Source organism: Schistocerca serialis, chromosome 10, assembly GCF_023864345.2.
Source record: "Schistocerca serialis cubense isolate TAMUIC-IGC-003099 chromosome 10, iqSchSeri2.2, whole genome shotgun sequence".
In the NCBI taxonomy this organism is placed as follows: Eukaryota; Metazoa; Arthropoda; class Insecta; order Orthoptera; family Acrididae; genus Schistocerca; species Schistocerca serialis.
In genome coordinates this window covers 201,721,678-201,733,904 of record NC_064647.1, presented here as the reverse complement: position 1 = coordinate 201,733,904, position 12,227 = coordinate 201,721,678, and the positions used below count along the sequence as shown (strand labels likewise).

The following is a 12,227-nucleotide window of genomic DNA, read 5'->3' as shown; positions in this document are numbered from 1 at the left end:
ATCATGATGCTGTAAACGGAACCTGGATTCATCCGAAAAAATGACGTTTTGCCATTCGTGCACCCAGGTTCGTCGTCGAGTACACCTTCGCAGGCGCTCCTGTCTGTGATGCAGCGTCAAGGGTAACCGCAGCCATGGTCTCCGAGCTGATAGTCCATGCTGCTGCAAACGTCGTCTAACTGTTCGTGCAGATGGGTTTTGTCTTGCAAACGTCCCCATCTGTTGACTCAGGGATCGAGACGTGGCTGCACGATCCGTTAAAGCCATGCGGATAAGATGCCTGTCGACTGCTAGCGATACGAGGACGCTGGGATCCAGCATGGCGTTCCGTATTAGCCTCCTCAACCCACCGATTCCATATTCTGCTAACAATCATTGGATCTCGACCAACGCGAGCAGCAATGTCGCGATACGATAAATCGGAATCGCGATAGGCTACAATCCGACCTTTATCAAAGCCGGAAACGTTATGGTACGCATTTCTCCTCCTTACACGAGGCATCACATCAACGTTTCACCAGGCAACGCCGGTCAACTGCTGTTTGTGTATGAGAAATCGGTTGGAAACTTTCCTCATGTCAGCAAGTTGTAGGTGTCGCCACCGGCGCCAACCTTGTGTGAATGCTCTGAAAAGCTAATCATTTGCAAATCACAGCATCTTCTTCCTGTCGGTTAAATTTCGCGTCTGTAGCACGTCATCTTCATGGTGTAGCAATTTTAATGGACAGTAGTGTAGTAGTGTAAAAATAATAATGTCGTTGTCGTCTTCTTGGAGTCACGTAGAGAGGGGGAACCTGTGACGCTATGTTTAACACATAGGTAGCTTTCATTTTTCAAGATTGTAAGCAGGACGCCATTAGGCGCTGACTATAAAGAAAGGTGTGTGAACTTGTTATTATTCGAGTTTTAAATATAGTTATTTAATGAGAACTCGCATGGTATTATTAGAAAGCTTGCCTGGTATTTTAGCCATTTATTTGAGACATTTTCAGCTTTTCAAGTAGTGTTCGTGGTGTAGAGCTGCTACACGGCGGAAAGAGCCTCCGCCGCGGCAGATTCTACATCTACATCTACATGACTACTCTGCAATTCACATTTAAGTGCTTGGCAGAGGGTTCATCAAACCATAATCATAATATCTCTCTACCATTCCACTCCCGAACAGCGCGGGAAAAACGAACACCTAAACCTTTCCGTTCGAGCTCTGATTTCTCTTATTTTATTTTGGTGATCATTCCTACCTATGTAGGTTGGGCTCATCAAAATATTTTTGCATTCGGAAGAGAAAGTTGGTGACTGAAATTTCGTAAATAGATCTCGCCGCGACGAAAAACGTCTTTGCTTTAATGACTTCCATCCCAACTCGCGTATCATATCTGCCACACTCTCTCCCCTATTACGTGATAATACAAAACGAGCTGCCCTTTTTTGCACCCTTTCGATGTCCTCCGTCAATCCCACCTGATAAAGATCCCACACCGCGCAGCAATATTCTAACAGAGGACGAACGAGTGTAGTGTAAGCTGTCTCTTTTGTGGACTTGTTGCATCTTCTAAGTGTCCTGCCAATGAAACGCAACATTTGGCTCGCCTTCCCCACAATATTATCTACGTGGTCTTTCCAACAGAAGTTGTTCGTAATTTTTACACCCTGGTACTTAGTTGAATTGACAGCCTTGAGAATTGTACTATTTATCGAGTAATCGAATTCCAACGGATTTCTTTTGGAACTCGTGTGGATCACGTCACACTTTTCGTTATTTAGTGTCAACTGCCACCTGCCACACCATACAACAATCTTTTCTAAATCGCTTTGCAACTGATACTGGTCTTCGGATGACCTTACCAAACGGTAAATAACAGCATCATCTGCGAACAACCTAAGAGAACTGCTCAATTTGTCACCCAGGTCATTTATATACACTCCTGGAAATTGAAATAAGAACACCGTGAATTCATTGTCCCAGGAAGGGGAAACTTTATTGACACATTCCTGGGGTCAGATACATCACATGATCACACTGACAGAACCACAGGCACATAGACACAGGCAACAGAGCATGCACAATGTCGGCACTAGTACAGTGTATATCCACCTTTCGCAGCAATGCAGGCTGCTATTCTCCCATGGAGACGATCGTAGAGATGCTGGATGTAGTCCTGTGGAACGGCTTGCCATGCCATTTCCACCTGGCGCCTCAGTTGGACCAGCGTTCGTGCTGGACGTGCAGACCGCGTGAGACGACGCTTCATCCAGTCCCAAACATGCTCAATGGGGGACAGATCCGGAGATCTTGCTGGCCAGGGTAGTTGACTTACACCTTCTATAGCACGTTGGGTGGCACGGGATACATGCGGACGTGCATTGTGCTGTTGGAACAGCAAGTTCCCTTGCCGGTCTAGGAATGGTAGAACGATGGGTTCGATGACGGTTTGGATGTACCGTGCACTATTCAGTGTCCCCTCGACGATCACCAGTGGTGTACGGCCAGTGTAGGAGATCGCTCCCCACACCATGATGCCGGGTGTTGGCCCTGTGTGCCTCGGTCGTACGCAGTCCTGATTGTGGCGCTCACCTGCACGGCGCCAAACACGCATACGACCATCATTGGCACCAAGGCAGAAGCGACTCTCATCGCTGAAGACGACACGTCTCCATTCGTCCCTCCATTCACGCCTGTCGCGACACCACTGGAGGCGGGCTGCACGATGTTGGGGCGTGAGCGGAAGACGGCCTAACGGTGTGCGGGACCGTAGCCCAGCTTCATGGAGACGGTTGCGAATGGTCTTCGCCGATACCCCAGGAGCAACAGTGTGCCTAATTTGCTGGGAAGTGGCGGTGCGGTCCCCTACGGCACTGCGTAGGATCCTACGGTCTTGGCGTGCATCCGTGCGTCGCTGCGGTCCGGCCCCAGGTCGACGGGCACGTGCACCTTCCGCCGACCACTGGCGACAACATCGATGTACTGTGGAGACCTCACGCCCCACGTGTTGAGCAATTCGGCGGTACGTCCACCCGGCCTCCCGCATGCCCACTATACGCCCTCGCTCAAAGTCCGTCAACTGCACATACGGTTCACGTCCACGCTGTCGCGGCATGCTGCCAGTGTTAAAGACTGCGATGGAGCTCCGTATGCCACGGCAAACTGGCTGACACTGACGGCGGCGGTGCACAAATGCTGCGCAGCTAGCGCCATTCGACGGCCAACACCGCGGTTCCTGGTGTGTCCGCTGTGCCGTGCGTGTGATCATTGCTTGTACAGCCCTCTCGCAGTGTCCGGAGCAAGTATGGTGGGTCTGACACACCGGTGTCAATGTGTTCTTTTTTCCATTTCCAGGAGTGTAGATCAGGAACAGCAGAGGTCCCAGGACGCTTCCCTGGGGAACACCTGATATCACTTCAGTTTTACTCGATGATTTGCCAACTGTTAGTACGAACTGCGACCTTCCTGACAGGAAATCACTAATCCAGTCGCACAACTGAGACGATACCCCATAGGCCAGCAGCTTGATTAGAAGTCGTTGGTGAGGAATGGTGTCAAAAACTTCCGGAAATCTAGAAATACGGACTCAACTTGAGATCCCCTGTTGATAGCGGCCATTACTTCGTGCGAATAAAGAGCTAGCTGCGTTACACTAGAACGATGTTTTCTGAAACCATGCTGATTGCGTATCAATACATCGTTCCCTTCGAGGTGATTCATAATGTTTGAATACAGAATATGCTCCAAAGCCCTACTGCAAACCGACGTCAATGATATAGGTCTGTAGTTCGATGGATTACTCCTACTACCCTTCTTAAACACTGGTGCGACCTGCGCAATTTTCTGATCTGTAGGTACAGATCTATCGGTGAGCGAGCGGTTGTATATGACTGCTAAGTAGGGAGCTATTGTATCAGCATAATCTGAAAGGAACCTAATCGGTATACAATCTGGAGCTGAAGACTTGCCCGTATCAAGCGATTTGAGTTGCTTCGCAACCCCTAAGGTATCTACTTCTAAGAAACTCATGCTAGCAGCTGTTCGTGTTTCAAATTCTGGAATATTCCATTCGTCTTCCCTGGTGAAGGAATTTCGGAAAACTGCGTTCAATAACTCCGCTTTAGCGGCACAGTCGTCGGTAACAGTACCATCGGCACTGCGCAACGAAGGTATTGACTGCGTCAGATGGTTCAAATGGCTCTAAGCACTATGGAACTTAAGTGCTGAGATCATCAGTCCCCCAGAACGTAGAACTACTTAAACCTAACTAACCTAAGGACTTCACATACATGCATGCCCGAGGCAGGATTCGAACCTGCGACCGTAGCGGTCGCGCGGTTCCAGGCTGCAGCGCCTAGAACCGATCGACCACCAGCCGCCGTCTTGACTGCGTCTTGCCGCTTGTGTACTTTACATACGACCAGAATTTCTTCGGATTTTCTACCAAATTTCGAGACAATGTTTCGTTGTGGAACCTATTAAAGGTATCTCGCATTGAAGTCCGTGCCAAATTTCGCGCGTCTGTAAATTTTAGCCAATCTTCGGGATTTCGCGTTCTTCTGAACTTCGCATGCTTTTTCCGTTGCCTCTGCAACAGCGTTCGGACCTGTTTTGTGTAACATGGGGGATCAGTTCCATCTCTTACCAATTTATGAGGTATGAATCTCTCAATTGCTGTTGCTACTATATCTTTGAATTTGAGACACATCTCGTCTGCATTTGGATAGTTAGTTCGGAAGCAATGGAGATTGTCTCTTAGGAAAGCTTCTAGTGACACTTTACCCGCTTTTTTAAATAAAATTATTTTGCGTTTGTTTCTGGTGGATTTGGAAGAAACGGTACTGAGCATAGCTACAACGACCTTGTGATCACTAATCCCTGTATCAGTCATGATGCTTTCTATTAGCTCTGGTTTTTTTATGGCTAAGAGGTCAAGTGTGTTTTCGCAACCATTTACAATTCGCATGGTTTCGTGGACTAACTGCTCGAAATAATTTTCGGAGAAAGCATTTAGGACAATCTCGGAAGATGTTTTCTGCCTACCACCGGTTTTGAACAAGTATTTTTGCCAACATATCGAGGGAAGGTTGAAGTCCCCACCAACTGTAACCGTATGAGTGGGGTATTTATTTGTTACGAGACTCAAATTTTCTCTGAACTGTTCAGCAACTATATCATCGGAGTCTGGGGGTCGGTAGAAAGAGCCAATTATTAACTTAGTTCGGCTGTTAAGTATAACCTCCATCCATACCAATTCGCACGGAGTATCTACTTCTACTTCACTACAAGATAAACCACTACTGACAGACACAAACATTCCACCACCAATTCTGCCTAATCTATCTTTCCTGAACACCGTCTGAAACTTCGTAAAAATTTCTGCAGAACTTATTACAGGCTTTAGCCAGCTTTCTGTACCTATAACGATTTCAGCTTCCGTGCTTTCTATTAGCGCTGACAATAAGGGCAATTATACCGCAACAAGCGGTCAGGTAGAAAGTGAATTTAAAATTGTTTTTTTACAGCAGTTCGAGATCGGAGTACAAAACAGCAGATTTTACGATGTGTGTCACAGGCGGACGCGGGCTGCTAATATTGTAAACAGTGTCAGAGTTAAAATACTTTCATGTTCCAAAAGGAAATCTTGCTATGCAAAAATTCTGGACTGGTGAAAGTTCTACAAAAATCATTTTCTGGTTAATAATGACAGTCTCATGCTCTAGTGTTAGCCATGGCACTGATTAATTATCAATGTTGAAGAATCCATTGCAAGATTTGAGGTTCTTTAAGCATTGCGTACGGTAACTTCATTTTTGATAACAGAAATAATTTCAGAACCTTTTTACGATAGTTGTAGCAGAGATGGATATGTTGTGCATTCAGTTGAGTTACAGTAACAAAACTGTTCATTTAATAAAAAGCCAGTTCCAGTACAATAATAATTAATCTCACTTTTTCGTAACATACAATTAACCAAAGTAAACCATTGTACAGAAACAACAGTGGAGCGCGAAACGCCGTGCGGCCAAAATCACGCACGCTTGCAGCCTTTTCACGTGAACCACCTGGGTACAAATGACCGCTCCGACAATGCACTGCCCTGTTATACCTGTGTACGCGAAACTATCGCCATCTGTATATATGCATATCGTTATCCCATCACTTTTGCCACCACGATGTACAAGCAGCATAAAAGAGGACACCCACAAAATTACAGACAAGCACCTGAAACGTCTGTTTGTTGCTGAATTCATGAGTATATTCTAACTCCGATGACAGAAAAATTTCCTTGGGAGGGAAAAACTTGTGCACAAAATCAGCACGGGGTTAGAAACCATCTCAGCTTGCCCTCTTCGCAGATTGCCAATCACGGATTAAAGGCAACAGTCAGATTCAATAATCCTAGATATCCAGATAGCGTTTCACTCGGTGTGCACTGCAGACAGTTAAAAGAGGCACGAGGATACGGAATAGGTTCCCAGGTATATGAGTGGCTCAAAGAAGCCAGTACATTGTTATCTACGGCGAGTGATTATCAGAGACAATGATACAGCTAGGAACGTCGCTCGAGAACTGTGATAGGCATAAATGAATTTACGATGCAGTCATCCACCGCTTAGTGCTAAGTTTTAAAAACATTCTTTACAAATTTTGTGAAAATCCTCTAAAAGACTTATGGAAACTGCTTTAGATGTTGATAATCCTTTATTCCCAGATTATACACAACCGGTTTCGCGATATATTAATAACACCTTCATCTGAGACGTGCACTTGAGTCCTATTGTAGGGATGGCGAATGCTCGACTTCAGTTTATTGGGAAGATTTTGAAAAAGCGTAACTTATTTACTAAGGACACAGTGTACGGAAAACTTGTGCGAGCCGTTCTTCAGTACAGTTCGAGTGTTTGGGATCCACACCAGGTCGGATTAAAGGGAGATATCAAAGCAATTCAGAGACGTGCCACTAGATTTGTTAACGGCGGAATCTTTCAGCACACGGCTAATACGGAAATACTCCGTGAACTCAAAATGGGATCCTCAAGAGGGAAGAGTTCTCATTTTCGCGAAACAGAGAATCACAATTTGCGCCGGACTGCAGATTGATTTTCCCGTAATGAACATACATTTCGCTCAAAGGACCGTGAAGATGCAGAGAGGAGGGATCATATAGATAGGCGTTTTACCTTAGTTACGTTTGCGTGTGGAGGACGTAAGGGAATGACTAGCAATGACGCACCGCATAATGGCATGTGTATTGTGTATGTAGATGCAGATAAAATTGTTTTGTCAACAACCACGCCTTTCTCGTAATATTGACCTCAGGATATATAAACGATCGTAAAGCGTCTCTGTCATGGTTTATTCGTGGTTATTCACTACATAAAACATAAGTTAACCATGCCGTTCCCGGAACTGTCCAGATAGAGTTTAGCCACGTAGGAATAAGAACATGAACAAATAAAAAACGTACTGCCCGTTGTTACTTAATGTCGCCATAGCAACAATTAGACGTTCCGTTTCCCCGGAAATGAAATCTCAACAGAGCTCAGAGGGTATATAACGCAAAGGGCGGGAAGAACGTTCGGAGCAGTCAGTCGAGGAGAGGGGTCAGAGCAGGACATCTGCGCTTCTACACGTCTGTTAGTCTTCATGTCAGTGAGCCTACACGTCTGCAGTTCTACAAGTCAGTGGATCTATATATCTGTGCAAATACGTACGTGCAAGTTAACACATTTGCAAGTGCACAAGTCTGTGAATGTAAGCATCTGCGAGTGTGTCCAACTGTGAAGCAACAAATCTACGAGACTAGATGTCAGCGAGCCTTCACCTCTCCGAGGCTACACGTCTGCGAGTCTACACACCTGCGAGCCTGCATGTATCAGAGTTTCCACGTCAGTGATTTTAAAACATCTTCTTATACTGTGTACCTGCTTGGCTAAACGTGATCGCATGAACTATACATTTGCTTCATCTATATGTGACTCCTTAGTATACGTGTTCACACTTACAGTACATGTGCCTCTTTAGTATACGTGTTCGCGCTTGCAGTCCATGTAACTCCTTAGTATACGTGTTCACCCTTAAAGTACGTGCGCCTCTCTAGTAGAGAGTATGTGCAGCATGTGTGTTTCTTTAGTATACATGTTCACGCTTGCAGTACGTGTGCCTATTTAGTATACATGTTCATGTTTACAGAACATGTGCCTCTCTAGTATACATATTCACGCTTGCAGTACATGTGCCTCTTTAGTATACGTATTCTCACTTGCAGTACATGTGACCCTATAGTATACACATGAACGATACCAGCACATATGCACCTTTAGCATACACGTTCACACTTGCATTACATGTGCAGTTTCTGTATACATGTTCACGCTTGAAGTACATGTGCTACTTCAGTATACACTTTAACGCTTCCAGTATATGTGCATCTTTAGCATTCACATTCATGCTTCCAGTTGCCATTTTTGTACATACATTCACACTTGCAGTACATCTGATGCGTAGTTTACATGTCTGCTCAGTCAAAACATATGATCTACGTTTACACATGTTTGCTTAATACACATGTGCCACCATGGTCCACACGTGATACCATAGTCCACACATGCCACCATAGTCCACACGTGCCACCATAGTCCACATGTGCCCACTCAGTCCACACGTGCCCACTCAGTCCACACGTGCCCACTCAGTCCACACGTGCCCACTCAGTCCACACTTGCCCACTCAGATCACACGTGCCCACTCAGACCACACGTGCCCACACAGTCCACACGTGCCCACTCAGACCACACGTGCCCACTCAGACCACACGTGCCCACTCAGACCACACGTGCCCACTCAGACCACACGTGCCCACTCAGACCACACGTGCCCACTCAGCCCACACGTGCCCACTCAGACCACACTTGCCCACTCAGACCACACTTGCCCACTCAGACCACACTTGCCCACTCAGACCACACGTGCCCACTCAGACCACACGTGCCCACTCAGTCCACACGTGCCCACTCAGACCACACGTGCCCACTCAGACCACACGTGCCCACTCAGACCACACGTGCCCACTCAGACCACACGTGCCCACTCAGTCCACACGTGCCCACTCAGACCACACCTGCCCACTCAGTCCACACTTGCCCACTCAGACCACATGTGCCCACTCAGACCACACGTGCCCACTCAGTCCACACGTGTCCACTCAGACCACACCTGTCCACTCAGACCACATGTGCCCACTCAGCCCACACGTGCCCACTCAGTCCACACGTGCCCACTCAAACCACACGTGCTCACTCAGACCACACGTGCCCACTCAGTACACACGTGCCCACTCAGTCCACACGTGCCCACTCAGTCCACACGTGCCCACTCAGACCACACGTGCCCACTCAGACCACACGTGCCCACTCAGACCACACGTGCCCACTCAGACCACATGTGCCCACTCAGACCACACGTGCCCACTCAGCCCACACGTGCCCACTCAGTCTACACCTGCCCACTCAGACCACACCTGCCCACTCAGACCACACGTGCCCACCCAGTCCACACGTGCCCACTCAGACCACACGTGCCCACTCAGACCACACGTGCCCACTCAGACCACACGTGCCCACTCAGTCCACACGTGCCAACTCAGACCACACGTGGCCACTGAGTCCAAACATGCCCACTCAGCCCACACGTGCCCACTCAGACCACACGTGCCCTCTCAGTCAACATGTGCCCACACAGTACACACATGTCCGCACAGTACACACTTGCCCGCACAGCCCAAAGGTGCCCGCACAGCCCACACGTGCCCGCACAGCACACACGTGCCCACACAGCCCACACGTGCCCACACAGCCCACACGTGCCCGATCAGCATACACGTGCCCGATCAGTCCACAAGTGCCCGCACAGCCCACACGTGCCCCTTCAGTCCACACGTGCCCCCTCGGACCACTGCTTGCAGAACATGTGCCTCTCTAGTATACGTATTCACACTTGCAATACATGTGCCTCTTTAGTATACATATTATCACTTGCACTACATGTGACTCTCTAGTATACACGTGAACACTGCCAGTACATATGCAACTTTAGGATACATATTCACACTTGCATTACATGTACAGCTTCTGTATACATGTTCACGCTTGAAGTACATGTGCTACTTCAGTATACACTATAATGCTTCCAGTATATGTGCATCTTTAGCATTCCCATTCATATTTCCAGTTGCCCTTTTTGTACACACATTCACACTTGCAGTACATCTGATGCGTAGTTTACATGTCTGATCAGTCAACACATATGATCTAAGTTTACACATGATTGCTTAATGCACACAAGCGCCCATGGTCCACACGTGATACCATAGTCCACACGTGCAACAATAGTCTACACATGCCCACTCAGACCACACCTGTCCACTCAGTCCACACTTGCCCACTCAGACCACACGTGCCCACTCAGACCACACGTGCTCACTCAGACCACATGTGCCCACTCAGACCACACATGCCCACTCAGACCACACGTGCCCACTCAGCCCACACATGCCCACTCAGACCACACGTGCCCACTCAGTCCACACTTGCCCACTCAGACCACACGTGCCCACTCAGACCACACGTGCCCACTCAGACGACACGTGCCCACTCAAACCACACGTGCCCACTCAGCCCACACGTGCCCACTCAGTCCACACGTGCCCACTCAGTCCACACGTGTCCACTCAGACCACACCTGCCCACTCAGACCACACGTGCCCACTCAGACCACACGTGCCCACTCAGACCACATGTGCCCACTCAGACCACACGTGGCCACTCAGCCCACACGTGCACACTCAGACCACATGTGCCCACTCAGTCCACACTTGCCCACTCAGTTCACACGTGCCCACTCAGACCACACGTGCCCACTCAGACCACACGTGCCCACTCAGCATCACATGCCCACTCAGTCCACACGTGCCCACTCAGTCCACACGTGTCCACTCAGACCACACCTGCCCACACAGTCCACACCTGCCCACTCAGACCACACGTGCCCACTCAGACCACACGTGCCCACTCAGAACACACGTGCCCACTCAGAACACACGTGCCCACTCAGCCCACATGTGCCCACTCAGTCCACACGTGCCCACTCAGACCACACCTGCCCACTCAGTCCACACGTGCTCACTCAGACCACACGTGCCCACTCAGACCACACGTGCCCACTCAGAACACACGTGCCCACTCAGAACACACGTGCCCACTCAGTGCAAACGTGCCCACTCAGTCCACACGTGCCCACTCAGACCACACCTGCCCACTCAGTCCACACTTGCCCACTCAGACCACATGTGCCCACACAGACCACACGTGCCCACTCAGCCCACACGTGCCCACTCAGTCCACACGTGCCCACTCAGACCACACGTGCCCACTCAGACCACACGTGCCCACTCAGACCACACGTGCCCACTCAGACCACACGTGCCCACTCAGACCACACGTGCCCACTCAGACCACACGTGCCCACTCAGACCACATGTGCCCACTCAGCCCACACGTGCCCACTCAGTCCACACCTGCCCACTCAGACCACACCTGCCCACTCAGACCACACCTGCCCACTCAGTCCACACGTGCCCACTCAGACGACACGTGCCCACTCAGTCCACACGTGCCCACTCAGTCCACAAGTGCCCACTCAGTCCACACGTGCCCACTCAGTCCACACGTGCACGCTCAGACCACATGTGCCCACTCAGTCCACACGTGCCAACTCAGTCCACACGTGGCCACTCAGTCCACACATGCCTACTCAGCCCACACGTGCCTGCTCAGTCCACACGTGCCCTCTCAGTCAACATGTGCCCGCACAGTACACACATGTCCGCACAGTACACACATGCCCGCACAGCCCAAAGGTGCCTGCACAGCCCACACGTGCCTGCAAAGCACACACGTGCCCACACAGCCCACACGTGCCCACACAGCCCACACGTCCCGATCAGCATACATGTGCCCGATCAGTCCACACGTGCCCGCACAGCCCACACGTGCCCCCTCAGTCCACACGTGCCCCCTCAGACCACTGCTTGCAGAACATGTGCCTCTCTAGTATATGTATTCACACTTGCAATACATGTGCCTCTTTAGTATACATATTATCACTTGCACTACATGTGACCCTCTAGTATACACGTGAACACTACCAGTTCATATGTAACTTTAGTATACACATTCACACT

At 49.2% G+C, this 12,227-nt stretch overlaps 1 protein-coding gene across 1 annotated transcript; it reads left to right on the top strand.

The window, feature by feature from the left end:
• Positions 1–10,498: 10,498 nt before the first annotated feature.
• Positions 10,499–12,097, top strand: LOC126424686 (putative uncharacterized protein DDB_G0291608). The gene has a single exon (XM_050087413.1). The coding sequence runs from the start codon at positions 10,499–10,501 to the stop codon at positions 12,095–12,097; it is 1,599 nt and encodes a 532-aa protein (XP_049943370.1).
• Positions 12,098–12,227: the final 130 nt, after the last annotated feature.